Consider the following 22,478-nt stretch of genomic DNA (forward strand, 5'->3'; position numbering starts at 1 on the left):
CATTAGGGTGTTATCAAGAATTTTAATACCATATCCACTTCTTTCTAAACTGTTCTTTTCTTTTGAAAGCTATGTTAAACCTTTTCCTAATAACTCCTGTGATTAGCATCTTTGCAGAAATCCCAGAGGACAGGCTTCTAAAAGTGGCATTATATTTCTAGAGCCTCCCTGTAATTAAGCATCTATCAGGCCTTCTATACAGTTCTATATAACTGCTCTGCAGAAAATCTCTCTTTGCTTGAACAAAAAGAGATGTTTTGTTTAAACTGAGCAGAAGGATTGCATTTTTGTTTTGAAATATAAGCATTTTAGGTTCAGTTTAACTGAAAAAAAAGAAAGTAGCCATTACTTAGTGGAGAGAGGAAGGTCTGCAAGTGAGCTGCCGTGGCAGAGGGCAGCTCCTGGAGACCTGCTGGGAAGGGACAACGCAGAAAGCTCTGTCAGAGCTCCACCAAAGAGCCGACAACTCTGTAAAGCATTTTCTTGAATTCAGTATGGGGATTATTAAACATCACCAGGTGTAAGTGATATTTGCTTAGCCACAATAAAGAAAAGCCCCCAAGTTTCTCAAGTCAGTTCTTTAGTGAGCCTGCAGCTGTGCAGCCATGAGAACACGAAACCCACGCTTTTTTGGCTTTGATAGTGTCGGCACAAGATGCAAATGTTTAATGGTGAGCACAGCTCCAAGTGAAACATCTTGTCCTAGGGGTTTAATATCCTTTTCATCCTCTGGAGTCCTTAATCAAAATTGGACATCATTCTGTAACATGCGCTTTTGCGATGTTTTTATCATTTATGATGTTATTTTATTTCAGCGTGTGCGGAATTTTCCCTGGAAGTCCAGTGCATGGGCTCTGCGAGTCATCTCAGGCACCACAGTTTCGGTAGCTTCCTATATGAATTCATATTTTAGACTCTCTTGCTGCCAATTCAAATATCCATACCCATGGATAAGAAACACATTTAATATGCTGCTCGAAGGATTATCATGCACAGGTGAACCTCTACCCTTTTGCTCCTTCGTGTGCCTACACACCACCATCCCCATGTGAGCCTTTTTGTTTTGAAAAGCGTTGGGTGTATCTGATTCATTTGTAGATATAAGTTACAAGTGGTGAAAAGAAAATATACTTCGGAATAAAGTGGGAAGGAAGAAAAGGTCCCCCAATAACAATATGAAACAACAAAAAAAATACCTTTTATCAGATGTTGTTAAAAGTTGACACGAGTGCACTTCACGTTTTGAGCTGTATTTCCTGGCTTGACAACCACGCTCTGGTGTTTAATTTGTCATTCTGATAACTTGATAGACTGAAGGACTTAACTAGATGCTTTTATGTGTATTTCAAGATGATGAAAATCAGTGTTCTTCTCATTTACCTTCATACCCAGCCCAAAGATGAATCTACAATTTCAAGCTACAGCAAGGAATAACAATATCAGGTGAAAGAGCAACTGAACCTGCTTGAAGACGGATATATTTCAATTTCCCTTCCAAAAGGGTATTCAGGGTCTCTGCTAGTTTTGTTGATCAGAATAGTCTTTGCATGAAAAAGTTCTTTAAAATGTATTTGAGAATGAGTAAGGTATTTCATATTATAAAAGGTACAGTCTCATTCAGATGTGGTTCAAGGCTTGCTGATGCCATTGAATGTCTTTCTATTGAATTCAATAAGCTTTGGGTTGGTACGTATGATTCCTTTTATTTCAGTTTCCCTTTTCTGAGGAAAATAGTACAGTGCACGTCATCTAATGCATTGTACGATACCCCCTGTAACACAAACAAGTGCAAAAAGTAAACAAATAGCTTTTATTTATTTGAAAGTGGGGGGATTTTACAGATTACATTGAAGAACGTGAGAGAAATAATATCCACATCACAAGCAATTGCAAATCTCTTCTCTCGGTTATAACAGCTTGGCACAGGGCTTTCATGTTTGACACACCATCACACTGGAGTTTCAATAAGAACATACTGCTTGTAAAAAATTTGAGACCACTCTGCTCACAGTCGCAAGTTACGTTTGGCACCACTCCATTTAATTAATGCATACACATTTATCCATTAATTTAAAAGCTTATTTTTAAAAATTAATGTAATATTGATACTTAATGTTTTCTTAATAATATACCACTTCTACCTCCCTCCCCCATCCCCACAATTTTTCTTTATCAGGAATGTTGGTTGTGGTGAGGTATTAAGGTAAAATACACACACGGTTTATTTTTAAAAGTCCATGGCTGAGCATTGCTTTAATCATCAAGAAGGATATATAAGACAGGACTCAATAACAGGAACCCAGACGTCAATATATGGTTTGCCCTTTGGGACAATTTTATTCCTCCAGAGCTTAAACCTGTAAAAATATACAAAATTTTCTGACGAAAGTAACGTGACAAAAGCATTTTTTTCTATGCTTTCTAGCATAGCAGTAATCCTTGTTCTATTTTCAAAACGAAACATTATCTGCAAGTCTTACTTCTATTTATTATTTTTTTTTAAGTTATAGCAGCAGTTCCACGGACTATGGTTTTGAATCAGCTTCTCACCCTCCCTGTGAATATCTACTTTCAGGAGGGTTTTGGCTAGTTTGTGGCAAAACTCTGCCCCATTTTGCATGTGTAATAAGATATTCATGAGGGCAGAGACTGAACCCTGGGCAACCCCACCCCAGCCATGGAGCAGGGCTGAGGTTCTCTGTCTCAGCAGCAGCTCCAAAGCAGATTAAGAGCTGTGTTACGTGAGAGAGCTGCAGCGTTGACTTTATTAAGAAAGCTTATTTTTCTGTCCTTCCCTGAGCATTACAGGCCAGGGCAGATGGAGACCTACTCTAAAAATAAGGTCACATCTAGGTGTTGTGCAAAATACTTTCTCCGCTAATGAATGCGAAAGTATGGGAGACTAATCTACATGTACCCAGCTTTACAAAGCAATGGGAGCAAGGCCACCTATGGTAATGGAAAGTCTGTTAACCTATTGTACTTCTTAGAGGCGCACAGATTTCTTATTATGCAATAACATTCAGAGGAAAAAAAAAATAATCTCACATACTTGATATTTTTGGAATTCTAATTTCCTCGCTGCTGCTGCCATCCCCACCGTCACTGACTGTTCTTATTTCTATGAGATAATCTTCTTCAAATGGTACCAGAAGTTCAGCTGAAGTGTTGTTTGTCTCCAGTATATGCGTTTTGCTATGTCTGTTTTGTCTATACAAGATCTAAGTAAAAAGGGATTAGAAAACAAGATTTATTTAATTTTTTTTTAAAGTTCCAATGGATTATTTTTTTTGGCTGAGAATATCTTCTATCATGTCCCAAACTTTTCAGAGCACTATCAGCATCCTGTAGAGTATTAAACTTAATTCAGAACATAGAAACATATTCTGCAGAATGTTGTGGTTGAGACCACAGCGGGCATTTACCCCACTTGTGATTTGCAGGAGACCCTTTGACTACTGGAACGGAGGCTCACCTTGAAAGTAGCATTATGAAATTCTTATCTAGTACACTTGTGTGCTTCTGTAAATATCGATGTTAGACACACCTTTAAACAAGATTTCATCCTGTAACACCTTTTATATCCAGAACTGATGTGACACTTCAGGAACTGAATTTTTAGTTGTTGTTTTTTTTAAAAAAATTTCACATTTTTGGCGAGAATTTACAGTCAAATATAAATATTGGTGTTGACTTTCATGTAAAACCGTCACTTGCTAAAGAAAACATGGGACACTGCATAGCACCATGTTTTTAAAGACTTCAAGAAAGGACAGAAATTTGGATAGTAGCGTCAGGGTTTCCACTTAGGAAGCACATTTCTACAACTAAACATGACGGATCCATCACCTGCTTGCACTCAGATCTTTTTGCTAACGAATCATAGAATCATTAAGGTGGGAAAAGACCTCTGGGATCATCAAGTCCAACAGCCAAACCAACACCCCCAGGCCTCCTAAACCATGGCCCCAAATGCCATGTCTGCACGTTGTTTGGACAACCCCAGGGCTGGTGACTCCCCCACCTCTCTGGGCAGCCTGTGCCAGCGCTTGGCAACCCTTGCAGTGAAGAACGTTCCCCTAATCTCCAACCCAACCCTCCCCTGACGCAGCCTGAGGCCGTTCCCTCTCGTCCTGTCCCTGGTGACTTGGGAGCAGAGACCAGCCCCCCCCTCACTCCAGCCCCTCTCAGGCAGCTGCAGAGAGCGAGAAGGGCTCCCCTCAGCCTCCCCTTCTCCAGGCTAAACCCCCCCAGCCCCCTCAGCCGCCCCCCAGCACACTTGTGCTCCAGACCCTGCCCCAGCCCCGCTGCCCTTCTCTGGACACGCTCCAGCACCTCAACCCTTGGGCCAAGGCGCAGAGCAGCTTGGGGAGTCTAGGCAGGGATCCTACAGACTATGATCAGCTTTTTTCCTCCAAGAAGCCTTTCTTCCCTGCTAGCACAGCAATGATGACAGTGTTTGACTCCTTTCTCTTGACAATCTTTTGACATATTTATGCTAAAAAGAGCAACTGAAGAGCAAAGCAGAAGGAGAAACAGGAATCATACAATAAATACTGCAGCAAGTACTTAAAACACTCTTTCCACATCAAAATGTAATAAACAAGTGCAGCCTCGAAGCAGGTAGGCTAGACACAAAGGAAAAAAGCTTAATAGTCTAGTTTTAACTTTTTCCCCAGTGTGTGGAGCTACTCAAACACACTCACTGGAGTGGAAAAGAATATGATCTCAAGGAAGACGGCAAGGTGTGCGTGGGGGTTGTGTCCTTTCCCTCCCTAGGCATAAATAACTCCGTGTAGACACCAAGATGCCTAGCAACATGAGGATCTGGATCCTGAGAACCCTTCCTTATGTAAGCACTCTCCACCTCCATTTTTACAATCCTTCAGGAGTAAAAAAGTCTTCCCATAAGTCTTTTGGGGTCAGAACCACTGCAAAGCCATTTTAAACTAATTTTTCCTTTCTTTAAAAAGTAGATTTATGGAAGTGCTTTTTACTTCACTCACATTGATCTTTACGTATCTTCCTTTCTATTTTCAAAGGTACATTTATGAATTGCCAGAGAGTGAGAACTTTTAAATGCATTTTATACCTGTCTTTAATGTTTAAGAAACAGTTCGCTACTTCTTACATATGTGTGAAACTCCTTTCCAAAGAAGATGTGAATGTAAGAATCTTATATGATTACCAAGGAAATGGGAGGTATCCAGCATTGGGGACAGAAAATCCCTGTATCAGGATAAAGAGGTCCTATGCTGAACTAACCCAGCCATTCTTCCATTTGTATAAATGTCAGCCAACCATCCCAATAACCCCAGAAAAGTCACTGTTTTCCAGGTAATCAGCAGTAGCATTTCAGCAAGTCACTGTTTGTACCTCTATTATAAACAACACGTTTGATTAATGAGCTAAAGAAATGACTTACTTTGTAGCCTAGCACCTCTGATTCATTCTCCATTGTTTTTACGTGTTCCCAGTTCAAGCAGATTTTTGAATTCGTCAGCTTCCAGGCAATGTTTGCCGGGGGTTGACTTGGTGCTTTAAAAAAAAGATGGTGATAATCAGAAGATACAACTGAATATTAATTTGCACAGCGTAACTGAAGGAGCTGCTGACATGGAAGCAGCAAACGCATGGGTGATTCAAATCTTTTTGATTTGAAAAAATATTTTCCAGTCCATCATTGTTCTCATTTAAGTCAGAATAAAGATCTGTTCGTAGCACAAAACCACTTACTGTGAGAGTTCATTTCTGAAATTAGGAAAAACCTGACAGTGTCTGACAGTTCAAGTTATATTTGATAGATTTTGTTTAAGCACTATGTTGTTCCTATCTGTATTTTAATGTATTAGGGAATGTTTTTCTGCAGGGATTTCAGAAGAAGCTAAAACTAAGAGCAAAATACAAAAGACAAGATCTTCATCAGCCATGAAGACAGGTTATAAAGAGCTACACATTAAAGTCTCCATGTGATCCATCATGAAACATTGTAGGATTTTATGAATCCTCAGCACAATAGGCTGAGAGTAGCTTTTCAAAGGCTTTATATGCCTAAGTGCCAGGACTTTGAAAATGTGCCTACAAGTGACTGAAATCGAATCCTGTGTGAACATGTGAAGTTGAAGCTGTGCCTTTGAACTGTATCTCAGATTTAGAGCAGCACATTATCTCCTTCTCCATGGTGCGTCCTCCCAAACCCTGCCTGGGAGGACAGCACTAGGGGTGTTAAAGGAAATAAGGACTTGAACAGAATTAAGAAAAAGGAGGAGAGATGTGGAGGAGCATGTTGTGTCCTGACTTTAAAATGCTTAACTTCTGGGATCCTTCTTTTCTCCCTACGGTTCCTATATATTGGTGATTAATGTATGTAACTTGGAAGGTACTGTTGATTTGGTAATACTCCACAATTTCTTTCATTTCCCATGGAGATGGAATAAATTGATGCCGCTTAGCGTCCGCAATAATGGCATGCACAGAACGTTGTAGGAACCCTGGACAATGAGTAGGAAGACAGAGCTATTACCTTGAAGCTAAAGCTCCTGCTGTAGATGTACATTGTTTATATTCTCTTGACATATTCTCTCTACTTATATTGAAAGTGCTTGCATCTTTCAGAGAATAGAGCTTAAAAGTTTAATATATGTTTTTAAATATTAAAAGGGTTCTTTTTACTTTAATTTTTAAATGAATCATTAGCACAATCCTGAATTTGACAGAAGATGAAGTCAATGTAAAACAAAAGCAAATTCATTCCTTATATGTCTTCTCACTTGACTGCCAGGTCTTTAACTTGTCTTTCATACAAATGCACCTACAAATATAGAGAATAGTTTCCAGACACGAGTTTATTTTTCCATTAAGAAATTGCCTGTGAGAAGAATTCTGTCTGAGGTCTTAAAAGATACCTTTTGCTGTATTTTAGTTTATGTTATTTACATTAAATGGTAATGTTTATTATGAACTCATTTTACAAGTGGGTTCCTGTCTTGCACTTAAGTAATAGCATGGAACAGCACATAAACAAGAGGAGAATTGGTGAAAGACAGGAGAAATATTTCCCTTTTTGTGCAAAAGGGCTCATCAGTTGTTTACTGGGAAACCATGGCCCAAGGAAAGTACAAAAAACCTGGAACACTTAAACAGTAATGACTTTGGGGCACTTGGGTTCAGAGCAGATTACCAAGATTTCCTACTTTATGACTATCTTGCTCTTAGTGAACATTTATTTCACGGGTTCAATCCGGCAGGATGGTGCTCAGTGCTTCCTTATTACCTTGGAGGATGGGCCTATGAAAGCATTGGTTTCATGAGCTGCTTCTCACAATACCAATAGCATATGGTTTTGCTTCTGCAATTGCAGAAAATGTAAAAAAATAATGAATGAATGGTATTTATATGAATGTATCTCATATGCTACCCTCAGTAGTGCACAGTTTAAAGGTCTCAGAAAAGCACTCTCTTTGGAGCATTTAACATTTTTCTTTAAAAAACCAAACCCGTATTCCCACACCCAAATCTGTTGTTGGACCTGTGGAACATCTTTCCTTTATTGACTCTGCATGTCTCTGAAATCTCCTAAAAGCAAGTGGCGTGCTGCTGCAATGCAAAAGGAAATTCCCCCTAAGAGTTGCTACTCTATAGGAACACAACCACGGGTGTTATCTGATTTTGTAGGTGTACAGAATTACTTTAGCATATAAAAAGAACAGGGTAAATGAAATAACCTTCCCAGTCCAATTTAAGTTGATGAGGATTTTGGTTTCCATTGAGACAGAGCTGAAGCTCAGGCTAAATAATATATTAATGTCTTTAATACCAGAGTCTGAATAAAGGTGGTGGTGACCACAAAAATATTTTCAGGGAAGAGATACAGATGTTTCTTAGTCACAGATTTTGTTGCTTAGTTTTATGAAGAAATTTAGGATCCCGTTTTCTTTGATATTGCAACATTTGTCAGGCATGGGTCACGGTGAGCTGAAATGTCACTATCACGCTCGGGAGCTGGCAACATTTGTTGTATGAAATTGAATACTCACGTGATTTTTTAGTGGTGACATTTACTGGGGTGCTGGAGGGCCCCATCCCTGCAGTGTTGTAAGCTCGAACTGTTGCAAAATACACTGTGTTAGCTTTTAGTCCCGTGATATTTTTGGCTGTTACGTTCCCATTGACTCTGGCTTTACCAGCTGTGTTTTCCTTGGGATCATCAGTCCAATATAGAACCTGAAAAGCGAGAACAAAGAACAGGCAGTTCATTGTGTTCCATCAATTACAGATTTGGCTGGGTAGCAGACGTGCTGACAATGAAGATTTCAAGGAATACAGCATTTTTTGTATTCAAAACTAGCAGGAAATAAAACCAAGCATGAATATTTATAGAGAAGAAATAAAATTTCAGCGACTGAATACCAATTAAGGAAGTAAAGGAAATTCTTAACTTTATAGATATCCAAAAGTAAACCTTTGATAAAATGAGAAATTTTAAAAGCTTCTTTGGCTCTATGGTTTGAACGCATTTGAAGGAAACTTTAAAAGATACAACAAAACATTTATGTCGGTCATCTAAGAGGTTTTCTAATTATTTTTTATCCTGCCTCTAGTTTTTGTTCAGTGGCAGCTATTTAGACCTGGGGTTTTTTTTTCAGTAAGTAATTGATTTAGGAAGGTTTGTGTACTGTACATGACTCCCATTACCTTCGTTTATACATTTGTAATGATAGGACAGAATTTACAGGATTTCTGGCTTGCTTTACTCTTGGTTTATCTCATCTTAAAAAAAAAAGGTTGTTTCGCTGCACAAGTAAAATGCCCAGGAATCATATCCGAGGCCACTTTGAAGTACTCCAGTTATCAATACAAAAACCTGCTCCCCACCCCGCTGGAGGGACCTCTGGTCCATCCTGTGGATGTCAGACGCAGCTGACCCAGGGTTTTTGCTCCCACTGGGTGCTGGAGACCAGAGCAAAGCCAGAAGCAGCACAGCTGGCTGAGTGCTGCCGGGGTCTGGCAGCATCCACGCGTCGTCGCAGCAACCCCTGGTCAGACCCTGAAACATTTGTCCCTGGTTCTGGCCCTGGACCTGATGGCATGACACCAGCAACACACCCCAGCGCACAGGGCAAGAAAACCTTTCAGTTATTAATAAATGAGCAGGTGCTCACTATAAATAGGAGTGAGAAGCCAAAAGCCCTTCAAACACGCTGCAGCACAAGCTTTGGATAGCAATGAAGTGCATTTATCCTGGTTTCTTCAGCAAGCAATGCTATGCATCGTGCTCAGCCAGTGTTACGGCTGTACAAGAAGAGGAGGATCAGCTTTGTTCCATGGAGTCAAGCACAAGTCCTTTTATAGAGGCCACCACAAATGATTAATCCTGAGGTTTTAATTTACGTTACAAAAAGTCTGGGAGAGAGCTGCAGTCCTGGTCTGTAAATGGTTGCGATCATCTCAGGTGAAATGTTGCTAATGAGAGTTGGGGGAAGAGCTCCACTTTCTGTTAACTTGGAAGCAAAGGAAGAGGAACCAGAATACAAATGTGGCTGGAAAAGGGGCATCCGTACGGTGTCAGATGCCAGCGCCAGCCGCCTCACCTCGTAGCCCAGCACCCTGCCCGTGTGCCTGTTCCACGCGATGGGCTGCCACGAGACCTCCACCTCCGACGCCGAAACGCTCAGCGCTGAAGCCCCCACTGGTGCTATCTGCGGCTCTGGGTGATGGGAGAAAACACAGCTGGTGGAACGTTTGTATTACCAAAAGAGTGTTATATCAAAACTGAGGGGGATTCAAGAAAAGAGGAAGAGGTTTTGGGGGGAAGCAGCAGGTAGAGGCTCAGGAAACTGGGTATGACTCCCAAGCTTTGGTGCTTGTTGATTCTGGAACATCAGCAAAACTGTAATTTTTCAAAAGTGGTCATTACCCAGAAGCCGGGAGAGATTTTCAGAGCTGCACTGAGTGGTCTGAAAAGCCAGGCCCTCTGCGAGCTACACTTCTGAATGTCTCCTGATTTTCCCAGCCCACTCAGTGGGAGCTCCTTGGGGACAAAGAAGGTGAAACACACCCTCTCCTTAAAGCGATTGTGAAAGTCTGCACCTTGCTTTTGTTTACTTCAATTTCCCCCCTTCTGCCTGGCGTCTCTTGTCAATCTTCAATGAGCAGCTTTGAGCAGGCTCCTTAATATCCCTGTGGAGATCTGGCTGATCATATCTGGGACCTATTGTTGCTACACAACCGTTACTAACAAGAGTAGCGCGTTTTACCGTCTTCTCCTGAGTAGACAACGGATACGGAGCTCAGGGTCCCTTCCCCTTCGTTGTTGTAGACACCAACTTTCACTTCAAAAGGAGAGAGGGGTGTAATGCTTTCATTCCTATAAACATATTTGTTTGCTTCTACTGAAGCCACCACCGCTTTTGTCCAGGTTGTTGAGCCAAGAGGACGAAACATAATGATGTAGCCAAAACCTTCCCCATTTTGTAGTTCTTCCGGAACTGGCTGTAGTGACAAGGCAGTCGGTCAATAAGCATTTGCAAGTACACACTGTTTTAATTGAATCTTCATTCTCTGAGTGTATTTTAGTGGTATTGATTTAGTTGACTGTGCCTTAGAGAAGATAATAATGTTTGCTCCATCCGTCAATGTAATATTGAAATAAAAATCAAAATAATAAATCTATTGAGGCAATCAATTTAGAAACAAAAGATCTGATCAGCTCCATTAAAGTTATTGTCTTTCAGGCATGAAGTTTTCCAAATTAAAAGCATTTCACTCAGTACAGGTTGTAGCTGATTTTTTTTTCCCCCAATGGGTATAGGAATGTTAATTTTAAAGAAATGATTTTTAAAGAAAGCAAAAAGCCAGGAAAAGAGCAAATGTATATGCAGAAGTGTGCGTCAGCTGCATAATTGCCTGCATACAAGTACAGTACTTACTTGTTTTTTTAGCAAAACTGAAAGCCTCAAGTGCATGAATATATTCTTATTTAAGTTTGTTTAGAACAGAGATGTTGCTGCAAGTCAACACGGCAAATTAATGTTTCTATTAATAAAATCTCATGTCAAGAAATGTATTAATGACTATCACTGAACGGGCAATTACACCAACCCTGCATCCCGCGTCAACTTTTTTGTTTTCTTGGGACCAAAGCAAGAGAACGTTTATGAAACAAGAAAAGATGAGCAGTACATGGAGGAAGGAAGGGTTTCTCAGCAAAAGTTCGTTTATTTTAGATGATTGCATCAAAGTAAGGTGCATGGAAAAGCAGCCGTGAAAATGGTGCAAGAAGAGAGAAAATCATAGGGGCAGAACTGCGGCCCCTGAGATCGTCCCAGGCTCCAAGCTCCAATCCTGCAGAGAAATTACTGGGAGCACTAACGGTGTGAGAAGATGGGAGAAAAAAAATCAGAAGTACATCCAAATATTTCAGGGCACTTACTTTTTTCTTCATAAATTCCTTGGAATTCTAATAATTTCCCTGGCCTGGCATATATAACACACGTCTTTCCTTAAGTGTTTTACAAACATTAATTCCCCATTATGCCCCCTCCTAGCTCTTTTCCAGTCCTGAGAGAGTTAAGTGTGAGTGATGATGGTGCACTGAGGATTTATATGAGTTCAAGCTACTTTCTAGAGCATTTAATTTGTTTTTGAGGCTTCTGCGACCTCAGATTTAATCAAGATGTTTACTGAGTTCATCACAGAAAGCTGGACACTCATGTTCAGTGTTGTTAGCTTGGCATAATTAGTATTTCTTCTGACTATTTTTCAGGACACACTATGGAGTCCAACGGGATAATTTGATTGAGAACTCTCAGGTTGTTTTCAATTTTCATGTTCTTCTGCTCCCAAAGAGTAGATCAGTAGAGGAGAAAATGAAACAAAACAGTGAAAGATGCATATGGAGGAAAACTTAGTTCAGTAAAAGTGAAGTTTCACTCTGTTTAGAGCATGGAGAGGGGGAAGCATTGACAATATTATTTATCTAGTGGGGATTTTTTAAAATTTTGACCTCATTTTTTTCTTATCTCTTCCCTTCCTTCCCCAAAAGGCAGGCATGGTTTTTAAGCATGCAGGAGAACACAGATAAATCACCCAGCTGATGAATAACATCACTTTTAGTTTAATTCCTTTTCCTGTCCTTCAAACTGTATACATGAGCTTGGTTATTTCTCTCGAAAAAGAATGAAGTCAAGGGAGGGAGCAGACTTTCTTTGCTTAAGCTTTCCTTGCTTAAGCTGAACTAGAAGTCTTGATTTTTTAAAGAAGAAATGTTTTCTATGACTGTCATGGGTTGAGCTGGATGATTTTCTTCACTGTAGCTGGTACAATGCTGTGTTTTGGACTTAGTATGAGGATAATATTGATGACATGCTGATGTTTTAGTTGTTGCTGGGTAGTGCTTACACTAGTCAAGGACTTTCCAGCTCCCCGTGCTCTGCTGGGGGCACAAGAAGGCGGGAGGGGAGGGGGCACAGCCGGGACAGCTGACCCCAACTGGCCAGAGGGATATTCCATACCATATGACATCATGCCCAGTATATAAACTGGGGGCAGTTGGGTGGGGGAAGTAGTGATCGCAGCTTGGGGACTGGTGGCATCGGTCAGCGGGTGGTGAGTGGTTGCATCTCTTGTTGTTTGGGGTTTTTTCCTCCTCCTGAGGTTTCACCTCTCTCTCTTGTTATTTTCTTTTATTATTGATATTATTATTACTATTATTATTATTACTGTTTTATTTTAATTATTAAACTGTTCTTATCTCAACCCATGAGTTTTCTTACTCTGGCCATTCTGATTCTCTCCCCCACCCCACTGGGGTGGGGGGAGTGAGCAGGCGGCTGCGGGGTGCTGAGTTGCTGACTGGGGGCTAAACCACAACAATGACCTACAAAGGGAGCACCGTGGTTTTGGAGGCCCAGTCCCATATGAGGAACTAAACAGAGATTATATTGTGCAGCCTCTGGGGCAGTCACAGCTGACAGTAGGATACATGGGAAGGCTGATGGTCCCTGTCCTCCAGGCTGGGTGCTGCTGATGGCATTGGGTAGCTCCCACTTCAGTCAGATGTCCTCAAAACCAGGGGAGAGATTTAATTAGGTGAGTCACATTAAATTCATATCTGTTTTTCAGTGGCAAAGAAAAACCCAGAGGGTGGGAGCTGTGTTTTGGGGAGATTTTTCCCCAGGGGCTGGGGCCCCGGCCAAGCGCCTGCCCCATCACCGCACGGGCTGCGCAGGATGCTGCCTGCCTTCATCGCAGTGCCTGCGGGGAAGGTTGCTGGGTGGCTGGAGAAGGAGGGCTCCTTCCCACAGTGTTTACTCTCCGCTCGCTGAAATGACCTGCGCTCGCCCATTGCAACTTGTAGTATGGTATTAGCTGTTCTGAAAATGTATATTCTCTCCTCTCACTGGAGTGCTGGAGAATTAAAGGGTTCATCTCCTTTAACGCATAATAGGATATGTCTTGTCAGCACAGTGTTCCAGAATGAAAAACATATAAACAAAAGTATGAAAAATGTTAATGCAGAAAGTGGCCAAGCGGATTAGTGTGTTAAGCACCTCCTGTACAATGGAGATAAGAGGGTTATACAGACTTCTAAACATCTTTATAACATGCCTCTTAAAGTGTTTATTTTTATAAATTGTTCGCTATAACACAGAAAACTTGCTGTATATCTTACAGGCTGTTTTCTCTCCAGATGCGGGATGAAATCCAGGCTCAGTCAAAGCCAATGACCAAAAGCCTTTGGATTTCAGCAGGGCTGTGATTTCACCCATGGACTCTCCCCCATTAGACAGCGTAGGTTAATTGAGCTAACAATTACCTCCCATGTGACGACCAGCTCAGAACGGCTCCCTCCTCCTCCGCTGACGTTCATTGGTGCCACGACAGGAACTGGAGAAGAAAAGATGTTGGTGTTTGCATCTACCCACCGGTACTGCCAGGGGTCTTGCCAACTGGATGACGAGAGCTTTCCCTAGCTCACGTGCAGCTATTCTGCCTTTCAACACGTAGAACAGGGACTACATCATACAACAGCACATTTTAAATGAACTGAAATTATGTTTACACATTTTCAAGTTTATAAGGCTGAAGCCACAGATGTATTTGATACATGAGTACCCTGGTTCAAAAAATTAATTAAAGAAGCTAGTAGCATCAAGTATCTGACATTATTATGCCTCATCAACTAATTGGCAAAATGATGTTCCATTCAGACTGTAGCTGCAACACTACTGATTTACTAATTATGCATTTGTTCAGTAAACATGTTGTTGGAGCAATATATTAATTTTTTTTAATTGGCTGTATGTTTTTCTTAGGAAATTCAAAACTCTTAATTTGCTTTTCTCCTTCTCCCAACACTGTAAGTGTCCAAGACTTCATTGATTAGAGCTTGATTTCCCCAGCGCTGCTCCACGTGTATGGCACCATAGGTACAGGGTTGAGGTCAAGAAATGTGCTGGTGTTCCAGGCTGAAGGGGCTTCTCATCACTTAAATGGCTCTTGGTGGAGAGGCAAGGAAAATATCAGCATTTCTTGCCTCTCGCTCTGTACTTCCATCAGCATGCCCACCCCATTGGCCTATAATTATTGACAGTTTGGGGGAACTGTTTTATGATGCGATGGATGGAATTTAGACAGACCAGCCTAGTTCTTGTTGTATAGTTCCCTGTAGATCTATTTGCAAGGATGGTATCACGTGCCTTTTCAGCTGCTGGAGCAGAACAAAGAGCGATGACTCTGGAACTGACTGCAACAGAAACCCCCTGTAAGAGGTCGTCTGCGCTGTTTACCAGCTCCAAACCCTTGGTACTGTCTTTAGAAATTTGAAGACTGTTTTGTTGTTCCCTTCATTCACCTCACTGTCTGGAAATTGGATGTGTTGAGACAGGGCTGAGGACAGGGTCAGAAATAGACGGGACAGTTATATCTCAGAAGATTTTTCAAAGATTTTGGTAAGCTTTGCCATGTCTGCCTGCCCTTCCCCATGTCTTCCACCAAGCATTCGTCAAGCTCTAGTAGAGGGAATAAAGGCAATAGTCCTTTCAGTTCACAGAAGTTTATGTGACCCCACTATCACTTCTAGATTCCAATCCACATGTAAATCTTTATCTGATTTCACCCTCTCTAGAAATATAGAAATTTCATGGTAATTTTGTTTTACAGTCATAAAAGTGAGTGCAAGTGCAAATGGACAGGCTCTTCTGGAGAGTTTAGCATAGATATTCAATTTTGTCCCTCACAATCAAGGTCTTTGTGCACATCAGAGGCAAATAATCTAAGACTGAAATTGACTGCATTAAAGGAAAAAATGACAGAACAGACTTTCAGGCCTAGTGTTTCACTGTTTCATGAACCAGTTGATGCTCAATTAGTTCATGTGTTAAACGTGTTCAGTACTTACTACATTTGCATGGGGAAAAAATTTGTACTACTGCTCAACAGAGCCTCAACTGGGTCATAGTTGAGAAACAGATGAAAATTCACAGCTGAGTGCACCAACAGAGGCTCAATTAATTCTCGGCTCCATTTTAATGAAATGAACAGTGGCTCATTTGCATCCACAAATCTACTAATGCTCAGATTTCAGCTGGCAAAATAGCTATTATAATAGTGAAATTCATATCCACCCTTTCATGGCCAGTCTTTTGCTGTCCACACTGTCAGTACGAAACAGTATGTTTCAGTTTCCTATTAATAAAAATATTTAAAAAAATATTTTGAGATAATCTGTTACTTCTCCCACTGCACAGCAACGTCTTGAGACAGAATGATTTACAGCCGTGAAGAAGTTAAGCAACTAAACCTGAGCTGAGTCTTCCTATTCCTTATGTTAAGCTTCAGATAGGGCTACACTCTAAGGGAATAATACTCTTTGTGCGATTGCCATGATAAATAATATTAATTTTATTGTTTCTCTCTCTTTCCAACCATAGCCTTGTCAATCCCTGTAATAAAAAAAAAAGCTTTAGAAGATGAAAGCTTTTACAGGCTGTGTAGGTGGTTTTGAATATCACACTTTACAAAGCCCCACGGTGGCAAGAGCAAGAAAGGCCTTCTCAAGACTAGCTTTGACTTCATGATCAGTCATGCAGTGGAGGATGTATATTTGTGATACTCTGCTGGGAAATTTAGAAAATCTGGCCTTTTCCTGTCTCCAGGTTTTCGTTAGCCTTCCCTTTTCACCTTGCTCCTTACTCCCTGCATGTGAAAGCGTCCCATGGTTCTCCTGCTGGAGGAAGGGGTCAGGCACCGCTCGGGCATCCATCCCCCAGGCACCTAAGCCCAGGCAGGATCAGTGCATCTTTCCAGGCTAGAGGCTCTCAGGCTCTTCCCTTTCCTTGCGAGCAGCCTTCAGTCTGCTTTACTACCCCACTGGCCAGGCAGACCTGGCTGCTGATAAGACTCATGTGACGTCTCTGTGCACCTGGAAAGCTGACAAAATCTATCAGAATTGGTGTTCTAATGATCAAATAGTTTTTTCTGGCATCAGTACTGAGTACGAGTTTTTGCTTCAACAATAGGAAAAAGAACTTATTAAATTTAAATCAACTGATTTAATACATTTTGAAGTAATTCTGCCTTGGGACAAATATTATAGGCATTGTGAGAAACAAATGGATCCCCCTTTCTAAGGATATATGTATTTTCTGCCGGATAATGTACAAGACTGTATTTTGAGTTCTGTCTTGAACTGCATCTTGCCAAGCTTCTGCGCTTGGCAAATGAGATAGACAGAGAAGGGAAAGTGGATTGTAAAAGCTGCTTCCATTTTACTGCTCTCTGTCCTTTAAATACTGATTTTATAGGTGGGAGAGAGTTAATCAGCAGGGGGCTGGAGAAACATAAAACAAACCAAAGGTTTGGGCTTCAAATAAATTGTACCAAACTGAGTAGGTCAAAGGAATGACAGTGTCGGTCAGCCAAGAATGAGTCTTCTTCCTATGAGGTTCCAAGTCTCAGAAGATAAATGTGTAAGGGTTAGACAGACAGAGAGTAAGGATCCCGCCCTGGAGTCAGTGATAGCTATTAGTTTCGCTGGGCTTTGGATGCTGTAATTTATTTCCTCCAGTTAAAGCCAATATCCTGTCCCTATTGATGCTCAGATATCTGCAGCAAAGGCATTACACGCTTGTGCTAGGATATGCCCGACAGCTGGCTTTATCATTTTCTATGCAAGTCCCTGAGCAGGGTATAAACATGGTTATAATTGGAAGAAAACAAATGTTGCTCCCCAATTGCTTGAATGAAAGCTGGTGTTCAGGCATTGGGATTAGATCTATTTCGGGACATATCAAAGGGAGGAGGCATGGGCCATCTCCAGCCTTTATTGCTGGCCCAAGTCATCTCCAAATCAGAGAGCAAAGCATGCGGTACCCCAACCATGTCCAAGCATCCCCTGCGTTGGTAGTGCAGGTCTGCTGTCACGAAGCCATAGCAGCCACAGACTGAAATGCCATACAGGTGTGTAAGTAACCCCGTAGGAGCGAGTGGCTCTGCTGCAGTGAAATTCTCACACCCGAGGAGCTGGCAATGTGCCTGCATGGAAAAAACTCAGGGAAACTAGGGACTTACCTGCTGCTTTAGTCCTCAGTAGAGCTGATGGTCTGCTTGGCTCCCCAATTCCAACACTATTGCTGGCAACCACACGAAACTCATACTCAACCCAAGGGCTTAAGTCAACCACTGTTGCCTTGTGAGTCCTACCGTTAACGACTTCAGGAACTAAAGGTAAAATAAACATGTCATGACAATTTATTTTTGGAGCAATTAACGGTATATGCAAAAAAAAAAAAATACACGGCAACTCTCAAATTGCTTACCTGTTGCAGCTGCCTGCCATCCAACTGAGAAAGGAGTCCTTGTCTGAATACTGTAGATCTGTACTGGACTGTTATTATCTATTCCAGACTTCCAGGACAACACAGCAGTAGTGCTAGAAATATGTTCAACTTTAACATCTTCTGGTGGACCTGGGGGGCCTAATATGATCAGCATTTTAAGATGAAGGTATTAGGAAGAGAAGATTCATTGCTGGGTTGGGTTGGGCAATTCTTACTTTCTCAAGTTAGTGGAATTATTCATGAAGCTGCAGTTTCATAAAAGCAGCACAATCTCTAAATGATGGCTTTATGCCTGTATTACATTTTTCTAATTAATGAAGGGTTTTGAGTCAGGAAAATGAATGTCTTTATGTTTCTAATATGCAAACTGCAAACAAGGGAATGATTTTCCTTTGTCTGACCAAGGAAGTTACCCAGTGTGTCTTTTGCTGAGCCATCCAACATTTTCAGAATTCGTATTGGATTTAATCAAAACTGAGGTTTAGAAAGAATGTAAGATGGTGCACTAAACAGATTTCTGATTTCTGCTAGGGTTTAGAGGGTCTGCTCCCATAACAGCATTTCGCTTGCTTCTGGCAGCAAAAAGATCAGTTAGTTGACCATACAAATAATTTTCTGTATTATCTCCAAATAGTGGAAAGCATCAAGGTCTCTTGTTTTTTTCCAGCCTGCAAGTGACCCAGAGATACCCAGCAAGGAGCAGGTGGCAGCAGTCTGCTGAAAGTAGGGGACTTCCCTATGCCCTGCCGTATTGGCCTGTGCGGCCAGAAATATTTACCTTCCAAAGAGGCCATGGCAGAATTGCGCAGGTCTCCCCGGGTTAGCTGCACACTAGGATCATGCGGGCCAGAATCTCGATCCAGTTTTGGGTCCAAGGGTAAAATATATATATAATATTTCACTATTGGATTGTTGATTTGATATCTTAGGAACGACTTAAACAACAGCGGGTGTTAAGAATTTCTAATTCCTCCAGAACATATGTGTGTCTACATTTAACAGACATACCTCTTACAATTATATCTACTGTTGCAGATTGACTGTCTAAAGTTGTTTGTACCATGCACACATATTTCCCAGAATGATGTAGCTGAATATTTCTTATCATCAAATCCCCAACAGATTCCTGGAGATACAAAGAAAGTAAACTAATCATTCACAACATGCTTTCCATTCTGGACATTTTTATAAATTGCTCAATATTAATAAAAAATTCAGCTTTTAAATTAAAATATTCATAGCTATCATCAGTTTCTTTCATGTGGACATTTTTATTATGGCTTCACAAATAACTCAAGCACCTTTATGAAATTTAAGAAAGAAAAATAAATGGCTGCAGCCCTTGTAAAGAAACTGTGATTTGCCATGCATATAAATAGCGATGGAAGAATGATGATAAATATTTGTGTCGTCTAAAGACTGTGGCAAATAGTTTCATTAAGCACTAAGGAGTTTAAAAATCTTACTCTTCCAATTCTTTCAAAATGATGTATTCCTCTATTAAAATCAATTGTATTGCCATTGAATGACCACGCGAACGCCACATGAACGGAGGGGTCGTGAGACACCTGGCATGGAAGGACTATGCTTTCTCCAACTGTTACATCCATATTAGAAGGTGGAATAGTAATTACAGTCCTTTCTGTGGAGACAAAAAAGAAATCCTTTTTATCCACATGCTTATAAAAATAGTAGATCTTGAATGAGGTTTGTACCATTTATGAAATGATTTAAAATTGGCCCAAATGTTCCATAATAAAGAAAATGATCTCTAATATGGTGATGATTTCAGAACACTCTTACCCGTGTGTAGCCTATTACTTTTGCAGTACCAATACGAGCGCGCTGCGTACCTCTGAGAGTGAGCAGATGTCAGAGGCAACATGCTAAATTAGTCACGTGTTACTGTGTAAAGCCCCTAGTCAATAGATATGATTTCACCTCAAAAAGTGCAGAATTCATTATTGAGACTTTACAAAATATGCCCATGGTTCTCCAAACTTGAAAATCTCTCCTTATAGGAAACTGCAGCAAAAGCAAAACGGCTGTTCGTCTCCGCTTACTGTATACGTTGAGATCCTTAATCTATATTAATGTTAGTGGTAGTTTACTGCAGAGTGTTGCCTACATTACAGCTTCAAAGCAGATCTCTTCACAAACAGAAAAAACTATTTATGCAATCTTTTTTAACCCCTTGCACTGAGAAACAAACTTGCAGCTCTTACTAAGGGAAGTAGTAGCTTGCTGAAGGGGAAAGGAATAGGTTTATATGGCTTCACCTTTGTTGATACGACTGGCAGATAGATTAGAGATAACAACCACTTTGTTGTAAGCAATTCCCTTGAATAAAGCTTTTGTGCATGAAAGTATTATAAAACGGTGAGAATTTAGAGGCGCATGAATAAAATGAGAGCAGAACCTATTCAACAATATTAATATGTCCTGAAAATAATGTGAGAGGAGAAGAAAATCTGCACGAGCTGTATTAGTTCAGCGTTCATTCTGGCTTAACCCTATGTGTTAGAAATGTACCTGAAAATTCCGGATTTTGCTTTTACCAAGGCCTTGATTCCAAAGGGCTGATGCATGCTAGGGTATCCAACCCCTTTCCTTCACACACATTTTCGTTCAGACCTTCACCATCATTGCAGTAAGTGATTAACATGTGGGTACAGACAGGCAGTACGGGCTGGAACTCGAAGGGCTTCTTCCCAGCACCGGAGCCCCACTGGGTGAGTGACTGTTATGGTCAAGTAGAAACAAGGCAGAACATTGCATTTTCCTTTTAAAATTAAACTGGATCTCACTAGTTTCAGTAGTATACCTGCCGCAGGCATCAGGTAATGTTTTCCAAGGAAAATAAGGGAAGAATTTGTCTGATTTTTGTTAGTATAGACAAATTAGGTGGGTTTTTTTTCTGGTATCTTTAAGAGAGTGTCGGAGGTTCTCATCGTGAGTTAGAGCTCAGACTTGGAACCCGCTTTCTCAGATTTCTCTATGTAATCTGATTGCTCTTCACAACCACGTAAAACTGTCATTGTGGCAGCTCCATCAGTTTGCCAGAAGTCAAGGTCTGCAGAAATGTGAAGGCTTCAGATGACTGTCTTGAAGATACTCGATCATTAGGTTAGAGAAATCTCTTCCTCTTCCTGGAAGCAGCGTGTCAGATGCAATAAATTCCAGATGATTCAAGGGCCATATCCTTTGTTGGCACAACTCCACTGATTTCAGCACACGCTGGCAAAGAACTTGGCTCCATAAATCTCGGATGAAGTAATTCCATTGTGAAGTACAGGTAACTTTTATAGAATAACATTCAAACTTATCTGGGAACTACAGACAACCTCCGCAAAGTTTTCTTTCCTTGCTTTTTCTCCTGTACTTCTTATTCTCACAGCTGAAATAGAACTGCATGAATAACACTTTGAGGCGAGAAATTCTATTACTTGCAATAGTGCGGTATATGTTAAAAGATGAAAAAAGGAATAATACCCCGGTATAATAATATATTAAAAATTAGAAAGTTACTTTCATGAGAGCCAGAACTTCTCTTTGCCACTAGCAGGTGGAGAGGCATGATCTGCTGCCTGATATGGCCCTCCAAACTCGTCATCTCTTCCTTCAAAGCCATCCTGTAAGACTCTCTCCTTCCTTAAACGTATAAATCGTGTGCATCTTTATATGGAGCTTTTAAAGCCAATGAAACATGGCATCGAGGAAGCAAAGTCTTCCCCTGAACACCATGATCGACCTCAAAGTAGAAATTCCACGTCGCTCTGAACGTTTATGCTATGCTTTCTTCCAGACTCCACTTGGGTTTTGTCTCCTCTGCCTTTAGCTGTGCAGGAGAGATGTCTCCACACATATTCTCTCATAAATTATGCGAAAGGTTATGCCTTGTTTACAAGAGGGTATTGAAGGGTCTGGCAAGTCACCCCGGGCTGTCCCTCACCTCACGTAGCCCCTGGGTCTGACCTGTGCAGCGGGAGAGCCAGGAGGTGGGAACTGGCTCCCCTGAAATCACTGCAGCAGTCCCCTCCTGTCTCCTGTACGGTGCAACTGCTCCTGGGAACGGAGAGGGCTGGCCCTAACCAGCCTCGCTTACAATGTCAGGCAGAGGGGCAACAGCAAGTTTCCTGAGCCTTCTGTTGGTAAGCTCCACGTCCAGACGTGAGTAAACGGCGGTTACAGGGCCCAGCTTCCCAGGCCTCTCGGATGGTCCCCAAAGCCTAACATGAGCTCCATGCTGCCTGATATAAACTGCTGCCGGTGGTTTACCTGTCTTGCTTAAAGCTGGCTTGGATGTACCTGTTTTGCAGTGCTTTGACGACAGCCTGAAGATACCCTTTTCATTGCGAGAATTAGCAGAATACTGCTAAAACTCCAAATCAAGGCACTTATGCCAGGGATAAAATTCACCCTTTCTGCTTTATTTCATTCAGCATTAACAAAACTTTGCGCCACCTCCAAATTTTCTGTGTGTCAAGTACTCCCTGTCCTTCAAACTTCTCTTTAAAATATCTACATTTCACAAAACCCAGGTGACCTCTACTGCCACAAGACTGAACGCCACCTCATTTTGTAACTCCTGCTTCTCTGTAATGGATTGTTGTTTACCAGGACTGGTGCATTTTGACT

At 41.2% G+C, this 22,478-nt stretch overlaps 1 protein-coding gene across 1 annotated transcript in view; it reads right to left on the reverse strand.

Moving 5' to 3' along the window:
- Nucleotides 1–1,876: 1,876 nt before the first annotated feature.
- Nucleotides 1,877–22,478, reverse strand: part of LOC135313793 (contactin-6-like) — an 83,880-nt gene continuing 63,278 nt past the window's right edge. The window contains exons 10-20 of the mRNA XM_064453442.1: nt 19,307–19,482; nt 18,849–18,966; nt 17,820–17,978; nt 17,572–17,721; nt 13,817–13,887; nt 10,257–10,491; nt 9,591–9,706; nt 8,037–8,223; nt 5,426–5,538; nt 3,053–3,221; nt 1,877–2,357 (exon numbers count right to left, since the gene is read on the reverse strand). Of these exons, the coding sequence (XP_064309512.1) occupies nt 2,254–2,357; nt 3,053–3,221; nt 5,426–5,538; nt 8,037–8,223; nt 9,591–9,706; nt 10,257–10,491; nt 13,817–13,887; nt 17,572–17,721; nt 17,820–17,978; nt 18,849–18,966; nt 19,307–19,482 (1,598 nt within the window). The 3' untranslated portion in view covers nt 1,877–2,253. The remainder of the gene's footprint in view (nt 2,358–3,052; nt 3,222–5,425; nt 5,539–8,036; nt 8,224–9,590; nt 9,707–10,256; nt 10,492–13,816; nt 13,888–17,571; nt 17,722–17,819; nt 17,979–18,848; nt 18,967–19,306; nt 19,483–22,478) is intronic.

Source organism: Phalacrocorax carbo, chromosome 6 (genome assembly GCF_963921805.1).
Source record: "Phalacrocorax carbo chromosome 6, bPhaCar2.1, whole genome shotgun sequence".
Taxonomy (NCBI): domain Eukaryota; kingdom Metazoa; phylum Chordata; class Aves; order Suliformes; family Phalacrocoracidae; genus Phalacrocorax; species Phalacrocorax carbo.